Source organism: Plecotus auritus (genome assembly GCF_963455305.1).
Source record: "Plecotus auritus genome assembly, chromosome: 7".
NCBI lineage: Eukaryota > Metazoa > Chordata > Mammalia > Chiroptera > Vespertilionidae > Plecotus > Plecotus auritus.
Window position 1 is genome coordinate 72,837,668 of NC_137774.1, and position 20,278 is coordinate 72,857,945.

General features: G+C 44.6%; 1 protein-coding gene across 2 annotated transcripts in view; it reads right to left on the reverse strand.

Annotated features, from left to right (window-relative positions):
- Positions 1-2,156: 2,156 nt before the first annotated feature.
- ADCY9 (adenylate cyclase 9) overlaps positions 2,157-20,278 on the reverse strand; it is a 138,211-nt gene continuing 120,089 nt past the window's right edge. For both annotated transcript variants that reach the window (XM_080681314.1, XM_080681315.1), the window contains exons 7-11: positions 19,297-19,505; positions 14,949-15,108; positions 13,633-13,781; positions 9,295-9,336; positions 2,157-4,180 (exon numbers count right to left, since the gene is read on the reverse strand). In XM_080681314.1, the coding sequence (XP_080537440.1) occupies positions 2,989-4,180; positions 9,295-9,336; positions 13,633-13,781; positions 14,949-15,108; positions 19,297-19,505 (1,752 nt within the window). In that variant the 3' untranslated portion in view covers positions 2,157-2,988. The remainder of the gene's footprint in view (positions 4,181-9,294; positions 9,337-13,632; positions 13,782-14,948; positions 15,109-19,296; positions 19,506-20,278) is intronic.

Genomic DNA, 20,278 nt, shown 5'->3' on the forward strand with positions numbered 1-20,278 from the left:
TGCTAATTTAATTTCAAATTCCAGGCATGATGTGATTTTCTGAAACCACCAACCAAAAAAATGTTTACCTCAAAAATTTAGAAATGCAAACGCAGACTGATCTTTGGAAACTACAGATTATTACAGACCATGTAACGGGAGCACGTGGCCCTTGGGCTCTCAATGTCATGTGCAAATGTGCAGGTGTCTCCACAGCGAAGTCAGTGTTCATGGAGTTGTGTGCAGGTGTTGCATAATCTGTGCGACTCTTCAAGCTACTTAAGGGTTTAATTACTGATGCTCTACATTTGTTTGCATTGGATAAAATTATGTGCTTGTTTATATATATATATATATATATATATATATATATATATATATATATGTAAAAATTTGATCTGACCTGGGGCCAAGAAGAAAATAGCAATTGCAACTCAAAGCAACTATTTACACACATTCATTTCTGAAGTATTGCTTCCTGCCCTAAGTTCAGAAGAGGTATTGCTACTCTGAAGAATGCATCCATTGTGCCGGTAGTGCTTGAACCTGCTGCTTAGAAACCCATCTGTCTTCAGCAACTATCTGTTCAATGCCAACTCGGTGAGACACACAGCAGTTCCGTTGCAGAGATTCTGTGGCTCCGTGATGAGGTATGCTTCAGAGCAGGGAACTGGGAACGACTATAGAGCACATCCGAACTGGCTATTTAGGAAGGCTCAGGGCGTTTTTAGACAATTTTGAACTCTGGGTGAGCTGTCCATCAAAGGCTCCGGTTTGTACAATGCTGAACCAGATCACCATGTGGTCTGACTCTCTCCCGGTGGTTTGCAGCCTCTCGGATTCCCAGGGCCAGGAATCATAAACACCTTTGTAGGTGGGGAAGGGGAAAAAAGAGTTTGCTAGGAAGGAAGTGTGTGCAGAGATGACCTTTGCAGAGCACGTTTTGGGTGCAACAACAGAGACACTGGTAACAAGTAGGCAACCGCCCAGACCCTTAGGTGCCGCCACAGCTCCAGAGCCTGAAGCAAGCAGGCAAAGGAACAGAGCCACACTCAAACACACGCCTGAATACTGACGGAAGAAACCCTGGACATGCCCACACTCTTACAGACAAGGAGAGCATTAGGTAGTGTTTTTTTAAATAAAAATAAAAATAAAAATTCTGCAATATTTTATAAGAATACATTCTTTAGAAGCAAGAGGTATTGTCACAACCATCCCTTCTCTGGCATTGGAAGAACAACAAAGTGACCGTGAAACCCGAAGGAAAGTCGTGGTTACTGAGAATGCTCAGTTCCCCAGGACGGCGTGGTCCTGGCTATGGCTGAACAGCCGGGTGGCTATCCCCTGGGGAGATGGCTGATCAGAATCAATATGTCATGATGCTGGAAATGGCAGATTCTGTACAAATTTGGGGAGGAGGGGTGATAACTTAACGCAGATGTGAGGTTACACACAGATTTACCGGTGAAAAGCACATGCACGGGGCATGTCGGTGAAGACCTTAAACAGAGAAGGAGCTAGTTCTCAAATTATCCCAGGAGCCGTGGGCCAGGGTCACCTTAAAAATAACTAGGACTATGACAACGCAACTCTAGCCTGAGTTCAGTTCTACGTCAAGTTCAGATCCATGTGGCAAAACGTAATTACAAGGAGGATTGGCAGCAAAGGGCACAGAAGTGTTTTCTCCTCTGTCCTGGATTAACACCCCATGTGCATCCAGACGATTCTGCCCCAATATACAGTGCAAGACCTCCATCTGGAGGGGGCTGGCCTTCATTCACAGGCCCAGTCCTGCCACAAACAGGCCCAGCACAGGCTGCCAGTGGGAAGGATAGAGAAACTTCTTGAATGTGTGAAGGCCAAGACAGTGCCGGCACTGCCTGCCGTCCCTGCGCTCTGCCCAGACCCCCTGCTTCATACCCCGCCGGTTCCTGTCCGCCCTGCGCCATGCAGGGCAGAAGCAGCGGCACTCGCTGTAAAAAGCGGTGACGGAGAGCTTCTCTGACCCGAGCGTGGGCCATGCCCACTGGGTCTGGCTCGGCCCCCTTGCAGGGCAGGTGGCCAAAGAGGCTAAAGCACTAGCAGACAACTTCTCACCCTCCGCTGTGTGCCTTCAGCAGAAGGACCCGGCATCCCCTCCCTGAAAACACATTTCCTGACAAATAAATAAATAAATAAATGCAACCCTCAGGCATTTATTTTCATTTCCCTCTCAGACGAGTCAGCCTCAAGGACAAACCCCTTCACTCCCGGCTGGAAGACCCCTCGGCACGAGGGCAGAATGAAAACAGCTTTTAAATTCCTGAGGCCTGGCTTCCCAAGCTTAGTCATGGGTTAGCATTTGGAATCCTGGCCTGCGTGTGGAGGTATGGGGAGTGGGGCACCCACAGCCCACAAGGGCTGGGTGCTCTGGAAGGCGCAGGGAGGGAGGGGCGCCAGGCCGTCGGCTGACCGCTGTTCTCAGCCCACACCACCCCCCTTGACGAATTACTGGCACTTGAGCTCAGATTCATAAATGCAAGTGTGTGTGCGTGTATGTATTTACATAGAAGGGTCAGGTCACTGGAAAACACTATTAAGTATATAGGAAAAAGCAAACCTCAAAAACATGGCATTAGCAAAGAAAGTGTCTCGTGAGAAAAAGCAATAAAAATGATATCTTAACCACAGCTTTTGTCTTAAAAGTCCAACAATACCCAATGCCATGACCTCTACCCTATGGTCTCTGTCCCTCGACTCTGAAGCCACAGCCAGCCCCTGAAGGCACTTGTTCTCCACGTTGCTGAGCGGTTACACCAAGGGGAGAGGGTTCCGGGGAGAAAAGGAGAGAAATGGATGAAAACGAACCCTGAATAACTGTGATCTACACAGAAGTTAGGGCTGCAATGACCACGTGACGCCACTCCTGGGGATGGAAACTGTGGCGCTTGGAGCGCACCACAGCCAAATGCAAATATTATTGTGTTTCGGGGAACAGAGCACCGTGGGCAGCGTTCAGGTGCTGCGTCACACACTCTTTGAGACATTGAGCTTGGTGAGTTCATTGGCTTCTTCCATCCCCGTATCTTCACAGTCACTTTTTTCTATGGCTTTGCCAAATCGACACCTTTCTTCAGCTTTGACAGGCTCTTTCCAGGGTCTCTTAGAAGACAGGTGAGGGTCCTTGGCCTGTGTGTTATTCTCAGAACCCAGAGATGGCTTGTCCAAGTTCTGTACAGAAGGCACCAGGTTGGCAATCTCGTCTGTGGGAGACCGCCCGATGCTGCCATCCACCTGGACTCGGATGTCTGGGGAGATGGACAGCTGGTGCTGAGGCACGACCCCATTGTCTGTGCACTTTGGGTAAAGGTAGGTCTTCATCTGACCTTTGCCCTTAACATTCACTGTGCCCCTGTAGTCAAAGTCGTAGCCCATCTTGCTGAGGACACGGTAGCTTTCTTCACTCACCTGGATGCGGCACTCCACTCCCGTGGTGTCCATCCTGCTGGCGATGTTGACGGTGTCTCCCCAGATGTCGTACAGCAGCTTGGTCGTGCCGATGACCCCTGCTGTCAGGGGTCCATGGTTGAAGCCGACTCGGAGCTTAAAGTTGAACCACAGCATGTTGTTGTTGAAGTCATCCACCACGCGCATCATTTCCTTGGCAAACTCAAACAGAATCTGCAGGTGTTCCTGCGGGTGGCTGCCATCCTGGCACTGTGTAGCATTCAGCCCCGATGCGGCCATGTATGTGGCCCCAATGGTCTTAATCTTCTCAATGCTGCTGTAGTCTGGCTTGCTCAGTAGTTCGTCAAAGTCCCCGATCAGCTCGTTGAGGACCCGGTAGCATTCCTTGCCTCCCTCGTAGTTCTCCTCATAGAACTCACTGAAGTTGACAATGCTGGCAAAGATGACTCCCCCGTTGTCGTGGTTCTTGGAGTAGGTCTGGGAAACCTTCAGCTGCTCAGCCACATGGTAGGGGATGATGTTCCTCAGCAGCCAGTCTGCTTGGTCCCTCATGCTCTGGATCTTGGTGCGGTGAAGGTCCGCCTCCACATCCCCGTGGTAGTGAAGGCGGTAGCTGACTTCGAATTCTCGATTCAGGAACCAGACCAACAAGAGCAGGAGAAAGAAGGCGAGAATCACCTCCTGGCCAATCAGGCTGACCGGTCTCCTGCTGTCATGCAGCAATGAACTACTGCATGGGTTTCTCTCGGAACTGGAGAGGAAAGAGAAGAGAAAGATATCTCTTCTTATATGCATCTCTTAAAGAAAACGTTACTCTCTGTACTTCCAGGTTCTGAAATAGCCCAGCTAGCCGGCATCCTGCATAAAATGTTCTTGAGCTCAAGCCTCCAACAACTGCAGCTGCAGAAGGCATTTCTGCTTAGTTGGCTAGCTAAAGACATGGAGAGATAACAACTGACTTTTGTAACTGATTTCTTTAATAAGTGTTTTGTCATTGCTTTGCTTTTCAAAAGCTCTTTGGTTTTAAAAAATCTTTTCTTTTTCCCCAACTTTCAATTTTGAAAAATATCAACCTTGTAGAAATGTTAAGAGACTAGCAAAACCAACCTTCACACATCCTTCTCCTGGATTCAACAGTTGTTAACATTTTGCCACTTTCCTTTCTCTCTCTGTCAACATGCACACACACTCTCACACTTGTTGCTGAACATTCTGAAAGTAAGTTGTAGACACTGGCACTTCAGTCCTGAATGGTTCACTATGTATCTCCTGCAAATAAGGAAATCTCCCCACATAACCACACCTTTATCAGACCCAAGAAATTTAACATTCTCTGATATATTCACTTTTTAGATTTCTAATCCAACTTTCGCTTTGAAAGACTTGTAATTTTACAAAGAAATTTCCTAAGTTCTCTACTCTCTGCCTGTATAAATGTTTGGCAAAATACCATACCCCACTCTGAGTTAGTTCTGTTTCAACAGTCACTTAAGATAATTTAACATTTAAAAAAAAGTATAAAATGTATACTTTTAAGAGTTACACATTGTAAGAATCTCAAACAATATAACCAATGAAAAATATGTGTCCTTCCTCCAAGATAACCAACACTGTCATTTTCTTGAGGTTGTACACTATTCTAATGCATGAATGCACAGCAAGCATGTCAAACTCATGGCCCGCAGGCTGCATGCAGCCCACAACGAGTATTTTTGCGGCCCAGCCAATATAACGGTATGTAAGAAACGTTTTAATAAAAATTTTGTAACTTAATTTTTACAATATCCTGTTATACATAATCTATATATATAAAAGCCTAATATGCAAATTGTCCATGTGGGAGTTTGAAGGGGAGACCAATCGCTTGCTATGACATGTGCTGATCACCAGGGGGCGGCATGGAATGAAGGAAGGCCCTGGCCGGCAGCCAGCAGCCAGGGAAGGGAGGCCCCAACTGGCAGCCGGAAGGAAGGCCCTGGCCAGCAGCTGAAGGCCCTGATCGGCCCTGATCGCCGGCCAGGCCTAGGGACCCTACCCATGCACTAATTTCATGCACCGGGCCTCTAGTTATTAACAACAAACTACAATGTTCGCTAATGACTGATTACTATAATCGTGTTGCATTTATTTCCCTTACACGCCTTACATGCAGGCACACCATTTCTCTCCACTAATACTAGCAGCAAATATTTTAGCAGCCGGCCATGTCATTAGTCCTGGACTGACTTGTTTGGTATGCACAACAGGAAATATTTCACTTTCGGAGAACAAGAAAAATAGGTTTATTTGCATTACGCTTATTAATTTGTGTAGTTATTCAGTGTCTGGTAAGTTAATGTTCAAGAAAAAAATACTAATTTTTATTAAAATGTTCTATTTCAGCCCTTTGTATTCAGCATGTCTCTATCAAAATAAACCTACATTTCTATGAAAATTAAAGCTTTTGTTTTTTTGTGGCCCACATAAACGTAAACCTTGCTTATTTGGCCCTTGTTAGCCTTTGAGTTTGCCATGCTTGATGTACAGTAACACCCAGGCCTGCTCCTGCAGGCGTTAGGTTGCGTCCTTCTTTTACTACCGGGAACAATGTTGCAGTGATATTCCTGCTCTGTGTCACTGGGCATTAGAATGAGTGTGTCTGTGGGATAAACTCCTGGAAGTGGAATTGCTGTCATTTAAAATACTGTGCACTTACAATTCCACTGGAAATCTGCAACTTGGCCTTTTAATTTCTACTCCTGCCAATAACCAAGCCTGCTGTCAGGGGCTGTTCTCTGGTTCCCCAGTGTGAAGGGCAATACCTATTCTGAATCTCAAGCACTGAACAAAATAACTATTTTAGATGACTAAAACAGATCTGTCTCCAGCCGTGGGTAAACTACGGCCCGCGGGCCGGATCCGGCCCATTCGGCTGTTCTATCCGGCCCGCGGAGCCGAAAGAGTGGAGGGTTCTCTTGCTCTCCCCTCCGCTCCTTTACTTTGAATTTATATTAGTTCACACAAACACTCCATCCATGCTTTTGTTCCGGCCCTCCGGTCCAGTTTAAGAACCCATTGTGGCCCTCGAGTCAAAAAGTTTGCCCACCCCTGGCCCCTCAAACCTCCGGTTGGCTTTAGAGTAGGGCGAGGAGAAGTAAACCTTCTCTCTGTGAGGGAGCCCATCTCATCGGCTTCTTTCTATTTCTCCACAGTGGAGACACAAAGGAACAGCCTCTTTGTGAACAGACATCACCAAGGCTTAATGTCATCTTAACAGCATGGCCGGGCATGTGGATCCCTGTGGTAGGAATGGGTGAGGTGTCTAGGTTTCCTCAATCGTTCTATTGGTTTTGTGGCTTTTCTTGCTGTGCTGTGACCAAAGCCAGCAGTGTGGCCTAACTCTGGTGAAGGCACAGGCCAATTCCCTTTAGATGGAGAAGGGGAACAGTGAAGCGTGGACCAGGATGGCAGGGAAAGAGGAACAGAATACAATGTTTGCTTTTACCTTTGCTTAAATGTTAAGCCTTAAAAGGAAGACTCATAATACACAGATTTACAGTTAGTACCCAAGGGCTGCCCTGTGACAGAAGAGATCTGTGACACAGATGGGAGAATTACTTCTGATCTATAACCCCTATTTCCTATTCTACTACAGAAGGAACCAAGGTGATGGCCCTATTCCTAAAATTCAAATAGCAAAGGCCATTTCAAAAGGAGGAATCCTATGTGACTAAATGCAAGGATCAATTTATGACTTAATAGTTGGACATTAGATTATAAGTGAAATTTAGAGTAAAATACAGTATAATTCATAATCATGGAGAAGGAAGATTAAAAAACATAGAGAAAAATAGAAAACAAAGGTCACTCATGGTTAACCAGGTAAACACAGGATTTGTTAACATTTTGGTGTACTTCAATGCCATTTAAAATCTATGCCTCGGATGCAGGGGTGAGGGGTCACCAGGATGGGACACAAGGGGGGTTTCTGGAGGCCTGGAAATGTTTTTTTCCCTTGGTCTGAGTGGTATTGGTAATTGTGAAAATTCATTGAGTTGTATTCTTATGATCTGGGTAATTTTATTTGTATATATTACACATCAATGAAAATTAACTTTAAAAAGCTGCTAAGTGTTTTGTTTTTAAGTACTATGGTTGTCATCATATATGGAAACACATTGTATTCTGCCTTTGTTCCATAGTTACTTTAATTCTCATTCCAAGATCTAAATGTCCACAGATATTTAATTTTTTAATTACAGAAAGAGAAAAGTATCATCATTCATCACTCATTACTAGATCATAACTATTACATCTTACACTTTTCATATACAATGAATTACCTAGCTGTAGCTACAGAACATATGTAATTTCACATAATAAGTAAAAACCATACACGTTTCCCACATTGCTGCATTTTTAACAGTTATAAAATTTGAGTATGTATGTCATAATTTATTTTTTATTGACAACTGAGGTTGATGATGAATTTTCAATATTATCAATCATTGAGATCGATATTTTTGGGCATGCAGCCTTTACCATACGCTGAATTATCTCCTCAGCAGATAAACAAAAACAGGATTATTTATGTAAAGGCTATGAGCATTTTTATAGATTGTCAAAGTACTTTCTAAAACAACTGTACCATCCTGAGGAGTGATGAAGCATGGCAGATAGAGCATGGCCTTGTCATGAGAGGCCAGGGTTTACACACTGCCAGTGACCAGCTGTGTGACCACAGGCAGGTTCATAACTTCTCTGATCTGCAGCTTTCTCGGCTGGAAAACGGGAACAAGGTCACCTAATGTGTAAAGTTATTAAACAACCTTATATTTTATAAGTGCCTGGTAGCTACACAAAATTAAATACCACCAGAATTTATGAATGTGCCACACCCTTGCCTGCGCTGGGTATTTATGTCTTAACTTTTAAAGATCCAATTTAAAAGCTCAAAAAGAATTCTGTAGTTATTTACATGTGCAATGACTTTAGCAGTCATTTCCTCTTGTGAATATTTTGGTGCTTTTTTTTCTGTCTTTTATTTATGCAGGTCTTAATTAGCTCTTTTTTAAAACAGCCCCCCCCCCAAAAAAAAATAAAAATAAAAACAACAGTTCCACAAATGTTTTTCTCAGTCTGTTTTGATCCCCTCTAATCAATTTGTCTGTACATCCTTTTTTCTTTTTTTTTTACATGTGGTTTCCATTATTATTTGTAAGATTGGAAAGTTATCTCTTAGAGGCTTGAAAGCTATTTAATTTTATTTTTCTAGATTTTTATATAGTTTTATATAATTTTTATTTTAGACTCTTCAATTTATTTAGAATTTAGTTTGCTGTTTATAGTAAAGCAAGGGTTTATTATTTCAAATTTCTAGTCAGTTATTTCAAAATATTTTACAGAATAAAATAAGTACTTTTCTTTAATTGGTGAGAGCTCTTTAAGTCTTATATAAAATTAAACCAAATTTAACATATGGTTTAAAAAATTTTTTTAGCTTAGTGAGAGAGAAAGGGAGACAAAGGGAGGGACGGGGGGAGAGGAACATCAATTTGTTGTTCCACTTATTTATGCATTCATTGGTTGATTCTTGTATGTGTACTTACTAGGGATGGAACCCAAAACCCTGGTGTATCGGGATGATGCACTAAACAACTGACCTACCAGGCCAGGGCTAACATATGTCTTAAGTATCATTTCACTTTCCCAATAAAATATAACTATGATCTGATATTTCAACAAGTAGAGATTTTTCTTTATTCTTTTAAGAATGTATATATTGTTCTTATTTAAGAAACAATGGATTCAGAAAGTTTAGTAATAAGCAGTAATAATATAGTTACTCTCATTGATTCAGATTTAAGCACAATGTTAAAAGCTTACCTGAAATTTTGTACTGCATCATGGTGGGAAATTACTATGGAACTGAAATTAAAATAAATAAAAATATTATTATAAAAGGCATTGTATAAAGCAATCTGAGAAGACTTTAAATGAACAATTTTTCTTTTTTATGTGGAGATCAAGTTAGACAGTTAATTTTTTATTATAATTTGATAATGTATGTTGAGTAAGAACAACACAAGGTAAAGGCAATGATATAGGTATAAAGCCTTTACATCAGCTATGGAGAATAGGCAAATCACCAAACAAAATAAAACAGGAAAACTCTCAAAAGCATATCTATATACATAAAAAGCTAATATGCTAAGTGTCCGTCCGGGGAATGACATCACATAGCAACGCCTGGCTTCCTCTCCCAAGCAACGATTAGCCTCCTTGCAGTTTCTTCAGCCCAGGAACACGACTTGCTTTATAGCCAGGTGCAAACATTTTACACTTTAACCAAATGTCTGTGAAGTGTTTTCCCGTGCCTCATCTCATTTGATCCTCACAGAAGTCCTGGAGTAGGCAGATGAGAGACTTGGTGGAATCCTATTTTCTTTTCATTAGCCAGAAAGCAGAGATTTATTTATTTTTATTTTTTTTAAAAAATATATTTTATTGATTTTTTACAGAGAGGAAGGGAGAGGGATAGAGAGTTAGAAACATCGATGAGAGAGACATCGATCAGCTGCCTCCTGCACGCCCGCTACTGGGGATGTGCCCGCAACCCAGGTACATGCGCTTGACCGGAATCGAACCTGGGACCCTTCAGTCCGCAGGCCAACGCTCTATCCACTGAGCCAAACCGGTTAGGGCAGAAAGCGGAGATTTAGAAAGCTTAGAAACTTGACCCAATTGAAAAGAAGTAAAAATGGTTGACCTTGAAAATGACTTCAGGTTTTCTCACTGCACAGAATACAGTCAAACACTGCTCCAGTTAAATATTTTACCCTTTGTCCTCCCTGCGTGATCTACAATAATAATCTGCTTTGTGTTGATATTTACTGATGTGTTGCTGACAATTACCTGAAAGAGAAGTTGGGGTGCTTCACTGGGCTGGAAAATGTTTAGCTAAATCAGAAAGCAGGTCTAATTAAGCGAGTTTATTCTATATCTAAGTGGAGTCGCGCACGCGCGATACATATGAAGCTCTCGCTGGCGCCAATCGCATGCATGTGTTTCCATCTGTCATTGTCAATTGTGAATTTGGTTGACACTTCTATTATAGAGAAAGGGCGAATAGCTATATTAAACTATTTCTTCTAATTAATTTCCTTTCAATGTGCATGAATTCGTGCACCGGGCTACTAGTATTTTATAATAAGCATTTAATCATGGTGTCTATAGAATAGAAACTTCAGTCATGTTCAAAAAGCAACGTCTACTGACAAAGGGTCAATTTTGAAAGGAACTGCTAGAGGTGTTGGCAGATTACATCTTAGGGAGAAGCCAGACTTTGCTATTGCACTGAAACCCTTCATACTTAAAGAACTCTCTTTTGGTTAGGGAAGGTACACACATTCAGCTCTTAATCTCTCCACATTCTTAGCAACATCTTTTGGAGTTGTGTTACACCCAGAACCCACCCAGTCCTGAAGTCAACAGCAAACTTCCCCATCCAGGGGGACTGGCTCACTGCAAAGGAGGACATGGCACAGCATCTGGGAGCAGCTCTCCTGGGCAGCAAGGGCCAGGTGAGGGCTCAAGAGTGTTATAATTACGTGAGGTGTTAAATGACTTTGCAGAAAAGGAAAGAAAAGCAAGAACTACATCACATGTTAATTATAAGACTTCATATCCTCGTCTCACACTGTCCAGACATGACTGTGACATCACTGTATCCACGTGTCTGTGTCCCCGAAACGCTGGCCACAGTTCTCAGAGTCCCCTCCCCTTTATAGGAGACGAGTTTACATTTTTGTTTACCACCCCATATATTTCCTACCCTGGAAAAACTTAGTAGTGAAGATGGCTAACTGGGCTCAGAGGATCTTGTGTGTGTGGAGAAGTAATGGGTCAAGGGGAGATTCAACTGCCAGCCATACCCAAGATCTGTTATTTGAATTCTGGGCAAAGAGGTGATGAGGGCTCCCCATTACAATGGCTCTCTGGGCCCAAGTGGAAAGGCCGCACACCAGTGACTGAATGACTGTAAATAACTGATGAGGTGGTTTGTGATGGATCTAAAAGGATAAAAGGCAGTTTGCTGAATTTCAGGCTCTTGAGAAAAAGCTTCGTAATGACCATAATGCCAGATGGCCGCAACTTCAGAAAAGAAAATGTAGGCTTTCTTCTGCTTAAAGTAATTTAACTACTCATTACAGTTTCCTTTCAAACACTAAATGACAGTTCTACTCTATATTCCCCTGTTAATCTTAATTTGCACAGAACTTGAATATCCTTCATGTTGTTATTAAAGTAAATTGAGGAAGGATACTTACTCTGTCCATTACTAACCACTGCTTTGGTTATACCCAAAGATACACTACGGCAATTTCATTAGATATCACGACAAACTGGATAACCTACCTTTTTTTTTCCCTGCTAATCCTCACCTGAGGATATTTTTTCCATTGATTTTTAGAGAAAGTGAGAGGGAGGAAGAGAGACAGAGAGAGAGAGAAACATTGATGTGAGAGAGACACATCAATTGGTTGCCTCCTACGTGCACCCTGACCCAGGCCGGGGATTGAGCCTGCAACCGAGGCACATGCCCTTGACTGGAATTGAACATGCGACCCTTTAGTCCATGGGCCAATGCTCTAACCACTGAGCAAACCGGCTAGGGCTCGATAACCCACTTTTGAATTTACTAAAGCAATGGTTCTCAGCAATAATACCATTTCTAGGGGGCATTTTGGAAATGTTGGGGGTTCCTCTGGTTATCATAATAATCTGGGGAGCCATGAATATTAGATATCCTACTAAGTACAATGAATAAATGTTTCATGTAACTCTGAAATATCCTGCTAGCCTAAACCCAGTGTAATTGTAAATAAGTGGTTCTTCAATACATGCTGAGAGTAAACTGTTTTTATAAGTAGTTACACAAAAAGTCCAAAATTCAGATGTATGTTACAGAAAAGGAAGCTTATTGGGTTCAAGACCTTATCATGCAATTTTTGAATAAATTCCTCACTTGTGTGCATCCTGCTATCCAAAGTATCATTGTATTTTCAACTACATCTTAATTTGAAAATGATTAAAAACCACAAAACCAGTTGCAAATATGCAATAGGCAATCTTAAACTCATTGTAACAAACTAAGAACCAAACATTATTCAATTATTAGAACATGTGAAAAGGATTTCATTAATACTAGTATACAACATTTTAAATACAGCACATATGTATATTGCCATCCAATGATTTTTTGTTGTTGTTAATCCTCACCCGAGGATATTTTTTTCCATTGATTTTTAGAGAGAGTGGGGGAGAGAGAGGAACATCAATGTGTGAGAGATACATCCATTGGTAAGCCTCCCCCATATCCGCTGGGGCCGAGGCTCAAACCACTGAACTACACCAGCCAGAACCCATCCTATTTTTATTTTTGCAGTACAGCACTAAGAACTGATCCTGTCCCCAGGGATCTCTCACACAGCTCCTGTTTCTTTTCCCAGCCCGCCCACTCTATCCTCAGCACTTACCAATGATATGGTTTTGAAGGCCATTTGAGTACCAGGGACTCAATATAGTCTTCGACATGTGGAGGGATATCAAGATAAGAACATATTTAAGTGATTCGTGATGACTCTGATGCTTCATGTGATAGCATGGGGAGCTGTTTTGACACAATATTTATGAATAATGCTCAGGTCACTTGCACAGTCATACCTCTTCATTTCCTCTCCTTCAGCAGTCTGAAATCTGTCTTGGTACATTAACCCTACTTCAAATTAGGTTAGAACCTGCTTCCTCTTTTCATTTTTGTGTCCACCTGTACCTTTATTCCTTCATTTTCTTGATTGTCTTGTATGAAACAGCACCTGGTCCGACCTTCCTAACTTCAAACTTCTTCATTATAAGTAAGTTCAAACATGTGACTACTGCATTCTCTCTCCCGGGGTAGTCAGCCAGGAGTGTCTAAATGCAAACACATTATGTTATTAAATTTATTTTCTTTCTCTTTCTTTTGCACACTACTCTTTGGGCATTTCACCACTTGCTGACATTATGTGTGTTGAAAGCGCTCTCACACTGTGACAGTGACTATCTGTTAGAGCTGACAGTGTTCATGCTGATGTGAAACTGAGGTGAGAGTGACATCAATGATGCTGTAAAGGTGGCCCTGCCATCGAGAGTGCCAGACACGAGCCATGGTGGCATACGTACCTGTCTGGGCACAGGGAGATGTACAGCAGAAACAGGGGCCCAGCCCCGACGACAGTGGCTAAGGAGGACCGCATCCAGGAGCTGAACTGGCAAAAGTTACAGTAGTGCACGACGGCGATGAGGATGGCTGAGTCCATGAACACGGTGAACTGCAACGAGGGGCAGGCACTCGGTTAGGAGCCCATCACCTCCTCCCCTCAGGGCCCACCTACCACCTGAGCACGACAAGGTCACATGATTTGCTCATTTATCTGTGTCTTTGTGTCAGATAAAAATATTGCAGTTATCATAAAATATCCAGCAGTTTCAGGGAAAGATCATGAATCATTAGGTTCATTACAGAAAGCTTCAGGATACAAGTTCATGGAGGCCCTAAAGTTCTTCTCCAGCCCTGCTGGTGTGGCTTAGTGATTGAGCGCCAACCTATGAACCAGAAGGTCACAGTTCGATTCCCGGTCAGGGCACTTGCCTAGGTTATGGACTCGATCCCCAGTAGGGGGCGTACAGGAGGTAGCTGGTCAATGATTCTCTCTCATCATTGATGTTTCTCTCTCCCCTCTCCATTTCTCTCTGAAATCAATAAAAATATATTTTTTAAAATGTTTACATGAAAAAAAAATTATCCAGATGGTTAGAAATTACACTTTGGAGAAAAGGGAAAGTAGGCCACACCCTCTGAGAATTACCGTGTAATCAGTTACCTTCAAAAAGCCTTTCCTTCCGGTACCTGCTGCCTATGAGTAGAAAGGTAATTTGGTGTTCAAGTATCAAACGCAGTCAGCCCGCCTGGTAGATCATGTTACAGTCACTTTCACCCAAAATATCACCTTCCACCACAGCATTAATTCATTCTCGATGGGGTTTAATTCAGAAGCTTTTGCCCTGATCACCAGCAGATCAGATAAGTCAATTACCTGCTCCAGTCCTGCCGACCAGCACGTGACCACACGATCTTATGTTGCTTACAATGTTTATGTTGTAAAAACGTAAAAAAAAATAACAGATTTGGACCTTGGCGGACAGGACACGTATCTACTGGGCACTCTCCCCAGGGTGGGGCAGCATCTTACCCAGCATTCATTGAGTGTGGCCAATGCCAGGCTTGAGCATCTGGACAGGCGTTGTGATAACCTCCCTGCCTGTTCCTCGGTCCCAGGCAAGTCTTTTCAAAAGACAAGCTCACAGAATAACAGAGTTTATACTTCTTTAAGGGCCTATATTAAATTTGTGTCCCAAGTCATCAGGCTTTTTTTTTTTTTTTAAGTGATGAAGGAGTCCAGAGAGCACGGAAATAAAATTGCCAAGTCTTTACTCACATGTACGTTTATCTCAAATTCGGAAGTGATGTGTGAATAGACTGCGAGAGCGGGAAGTGACACCAGGATGGCCCCAATGAAATGGCGCGGGAGCCAGCCGGCTATCCACTCCAGCAGGCGCTTGGTACAAGCCATCACATCCTCCAGGAAAAACACCATCCTGTAACGGGGAGGAGAGAAAGGAGGCAGGGGTGTCTGTGGGTGGGTAGGCCTGCCAGAGAAGAGGAGACGGAGGATCCACAGCCGACCCCGCTGCCCTCTCACCCATGCTGGTGCCGCTGGCGTGAACCACAGGCAGAGCCCTCAACCCCTCACCGTGGTAGATGGCAAGTACACTGGCCTTGCTCGGCTCAGCGTACCTGATTCACTTGATGCATTCAGATAAGATGTGCTTATAAAGAGCCAAGCAAGCCGCTGTGGGTCTAACAGAGCAGGTACGAACTGGGCACACAGACATTAACAGATCCTGTGAAAGTGCCCACCATACTGTCATCTGCTTCTAGGGCAGGAGGTCTGGAGTGGGTGGTCCAGGGGCAGTTTTAGAATTTTGTGGGGCCCCATTGGTTGCTCCAATGATTGAGGGTTACAACTGACATCTAGAGAGGCATTCTGCAACGTGCAGTGAAGCTCTGCCCTGCACCCCACACGACTGCCACGTGCCCCGGACACATGTGGAGATGAAAAGCCTGCTGACAATGACCTCAGCCTTACAGCCTAGTTGCATTTCGTTTACAAACAGAAAGTGGCTTCTGCAAGTTGTTAACATACACTTTTCTGGGAATACACTACTGTGTACACCAAGCAGGATTACCCTTTGTTTTGTCTGGGACATCACTAAGATCGTTCAACGTTTCAGAGATCTCAGGCTGCAACTCAGCCCATGGTGCTTGTGCCACCAAACCTGCATGCCCCGATGGTCCACGTTTGGAGCTGCCACATTGGCAGCGATTGTGCACAGGAGGGCAGACAGCTGACAACTCTGTTATAATTCCAGATGGTGGTCCCCTAGCATATATTAGGTGAAGCACTACGTATTTCATTTTAAATGGCTTTTTTGTTATTTCTCCTTCATATGGGAGTGACAGCATTTCACGGATTCTTTTACAAGTTGTGTGTACAGGTGGGCTATATTTCAGGAGAATGATGTGAACATCATAAAATATTTTTCATAAAGAAGGGAGCTGAGTATGTGGGGCTGAAAACTGTGGTCCTGAAGGTCAGAATGGCCTTGGAGGGATCCTAGAGTCAGGAGCGCCTGAACTCCAGCAGTGGGAGATGGAAGAGAGGGCAGTGGGGGTCTGTCTCAGGAGGGAGACCCATGCACACAGTCCCTCTCTGAAGCCAGCCCCTGGGGAAGGTGAAAGGGGGCCAGGCCCACTGTCCTCGCTTCTGAAGGGGCCAGGAGCCACTGCTGAACTTTGAGGGCACAAAGACCCATCAGGACTTTTCACATGCACCCAGGCACCTGCACCTTCAGGCCTTAACACCTACAGCACTATGTTCGGCCTCCAGGAGGAACCCCCAAATTTCAGCTATCTCCCACATAGAGCCAGGCCCCATCTGACCCCCTTTTAAAAATATTATTTTTTTTTATTGATTTCAGAGAGGAAGGGAGAGGGAGAGAGAGTAGAAACATCAATGATGAGAAAGAATCATTGATTGGCTACCTCCTGCACACCACCTATTGGGGATCAAGCCCACAACCTGGGCATGTGCCCTTGACCAGAATTGAATCCGGGACCCTTCAGTCCAACAGGCCAACGCTTTATCCACTGAGCCAAACCAGCTAGGGCCCATCTGACACTTTTAAGTCCTGGACTATTCTGGCCTCCTGATACTTAAAAGGTTAGTGGAATCCTTGGAATATTTCCAAGGATAACCACAAATATGCTCAAAGACAGAATACACAAGCCCTACAAGGAGACAGAGGGAGCTGAGCCCCAGCTGGAAGAAGGCAGCCTGGGAAGCCCTCCACAAAGGTCTCAGGGCTGCAGAATTCCAAAGACAAGACCCCTGTTCGCTTGCCTGTCAAAGGCACAGCACAAATGGCTGGAAGGACAAGATCCCGAGCTGAGACTGGGCAGCCTTCCAGATGAGGTGCCAGGCCCAGGCCAGCCACTGAAGCAGCCACAGAACCGGCCTCCCTGGGGTACCTACATATTCCTCAGCATAGGTTCTTGTTAGCTTTGGATCCTAAATATAAATGTGTCCTTAGCAGGGGAGAGACTATCCTTCAGGGTCCGAACCTCTCCCAGGCTTTGATGGTCCAGGTAAAGTGAACTTTTAAAGTCACACCAGAGGTCTTTCAGGAGCACAGTGGCTGCCACATCCACCTGGCCCAGCACCTCAGCATCTAGGCACAGCCAGGCCTGGTGTCTGTCTGACTGCAGCCCTCTGCAGTCTCTAAATGTGGGTTAGCCCAGATTCTGTAGAATTGGGTCCAAGGAACAGGGTATGAAGGGTTTTTAAAAAAATGTGTGGAGACAATGCTAGCCTCAGACTGATCAAGAGCCTTATCTAGTTGTAGGTCCATGCCAGAAGGAAACCTGGAGCTGGGGTAGGGAGGGGAGTGGAGTAACTGCAAATGGGTACTGTGTTTTCTTTGGGGTGATAGAAGAGCTGTAAAATTATATGGTGATGACTGAAATAAGTGAATTCATTACATGTGAGTTATATAAGAAAACTAAGTTTAGCCTGGCTAGTGTGGCTCATTGGTTGAGCACCGAACTATGAACCAGGAGGTCACGATTTGATTCCTGGTTAGGGCACATGTCCCGGTTGAGGGCTCCATCCCCAGTAGGGGGTGTACAGGAGGCGGCCAATCAATGATTCTCCCTCATCATTGATGTTTCGATCTCTCTCTCCCTCTCCCTTCCTCTCTGAAATGAATAAAAATATTTTTAAAAAAACTAAAAAGCTAAGTTTAAAAAGGAAAAAACCAAACTAGGGGCCTGAGGATGACTTAGTTTGGGTTCCCCAGAAGCAGAGCTGATTTATGTCCCAGGCAGCTCAGTGAGGGGTGCAGAGCCAGGACCAGAAGGGCAGGCCCACAGGGAGGGCTGTGTAATCGAGGAGTCACTTATAGGTAACACAGCTCCACTCAGCTGGAGGGAATTTGGGGAGACAGCAAGGATACACCTGAGATACCTCAACCAGGGCCAGGAGATGAGCGTGTGGCCTCTAGCAGTCCTCAGCAAATGGCCCCCTCCCAGGGACTTCAGAGGGGAGCAGGATGACAGTGAGTGTGGAAGGGAGGGGGGCACTCACTCAGGGCCAGATCTGAAGCTATTGCTTCCTGATCTGGGATGTTGGGGAAGAGCAGAAACTTATGGTCAGGGCCCTTCTCCCTGTTTCTGTTTTATCCCCAGCTTGGGGGGCAATTACCAGTGGGAGTCTACTAGGCTGACAGGCTGCCCTGTTGGGAGGGACAGGGCTGAACAGAGGAGGTGGTTGTGGTGCAAGGACCCAGTGTCATAGTGCCCAGGAGGCAAATGGCACAGGCAGGCTGGGTGCTTGTGAACAGAATGCCCCATGCATTCACATCTAGTCAGAAATGTACAGAGCAGCTATGGGCTTCTTCAGTGTTAAGCTGAACCCTGACATCAAGATGGGCAGGTCCTGAGGGCCCAGCTTCCTGAGGGGCCACTGTTTTCTATTCAGACCCTCTGTCCATTTTTAAATGGGTTATCTTTTTATTATTGAGTTTACATTCTAGATATTAGACCCTGGATCTGCAAATATTCTCTCCCATTCCGCAGGTTCTGACTTTTTTGATGGTGTTCTTTCAACTTAAAAATTTCAAATTTTGATGAAGTCCAACTATTTTTTCTTTGGTTGCTTGTGCTTTTTGTGTTAAGTCTAAGAAACCATTGCTTGATCCAAGCTCACAGAGACTTACACCTATGATGTCTCCTAAGGGTTTTATAGTTTCGCTCTTAAATCTAGGAGAGGCGTCTGCTCATCTGCTGGCAGCCTCCTATCATTTGCACCCTATACACTCCCTTTTTCTTTCCTTTCTTATGCCCTATCTTCCCACCTTTTTTATTTTAATTTCTGATTTGGAAAATACAGGACTAGCTGGCAGCATCAGGGCTGCAGAGGACAATGACTCTCTGGTAAAGAGAGTGCCCACCTGTGCCCAGGGCCAGGGTCTTCAAGGGAGAAACCTGTGAAGTAGGGCTGGGGGAAGGAAGGAAAGAGGACCCTTCACCTGAAATGAGCTTGCAGAGACAGCCCGCTTCAGACCGCTGGTCAGCTGTGCCGCAGACTGTTCAGTCATAAACTGTGGAGCCAGCAGAGGGAGCCAGAGGCTAAAAGCTGGAGAACCGCCCTGCAGGTGAGCCTTTACCTGACGGAGACCATGAGGGACAGCACCTCCAGTAGCAGGGCCACCCCGAAGACCACCAGGGTGACTGGCTGGGGAGGCGTGGTGGTTGCCCCGTACTTCAGGAAGCAGGTGATGGAGAGAATCAGAAACACTGTTGTTGACAGAAACACATCCAGGAGGGAGCTGAAGGTGGCACTGGCAAAAGTCTTCACGGGAGAATTCTTCATAACCTGTTTGGAGTAAGAGAAAGGTGGAGGTACATGAATAGATGCTGTGACAGATGGTCATGGAGTATAGTTTAGGTGGAAAAACCCAAACATTTGCCTGCCCCCAACCAGTTACAGGGTGATAAGTGCTTTAGGTGGGCCATCTCCCTATTATTTCTCTGCTTAACAACGAGGAAACTAAGGCACAGGGAAGTTCAGGAACTTGCCCAAGGTCACACAGCAACTGATTACACACCACTAAGTTCTCATAGGCACATTACATACTGACCCTGAAAAGTGAGTTACTGACTGGTAAAGTCACTGATTCTGTGTCTGTAAAGCCAGAAGCACAAAAGCCATGTGCTGGAAAGGGGTATGGGGGGCGCAGGAAGAGACTGGACAAAAATCGTACACCCATGGATGAGGACAGTGGGGGAGGTAAGGGCAGAGGGTGGGGTGGGAACCAGGTGGAGGGGAGCTATGGGGGGAAAAAGGAGAAACAATTGTAATAATCTGAACAATAAAGATTTATTAAAAAACAAAAAAAAAGCCATGTGCTGGGAGCTTCCACTGAATGTCTGGGTTCCAGGTTCAGGGAGGGTAAAAACTGGCTTCATGGCAGAAGTAACTGGTGGGGACTGAAGCAGCAGCAGATGAAAATACAGGCATGTCAAGTGACAGTAAGAGATGCTCATGCCTTCACACAGGGCCTGGCTCTGTGCGGGGTGCTGGGATAGACGTGAAACAAGGCCCGAGGGGAGCACACAGCCTAATGGTGGATGCACCAGCTGCAGGGG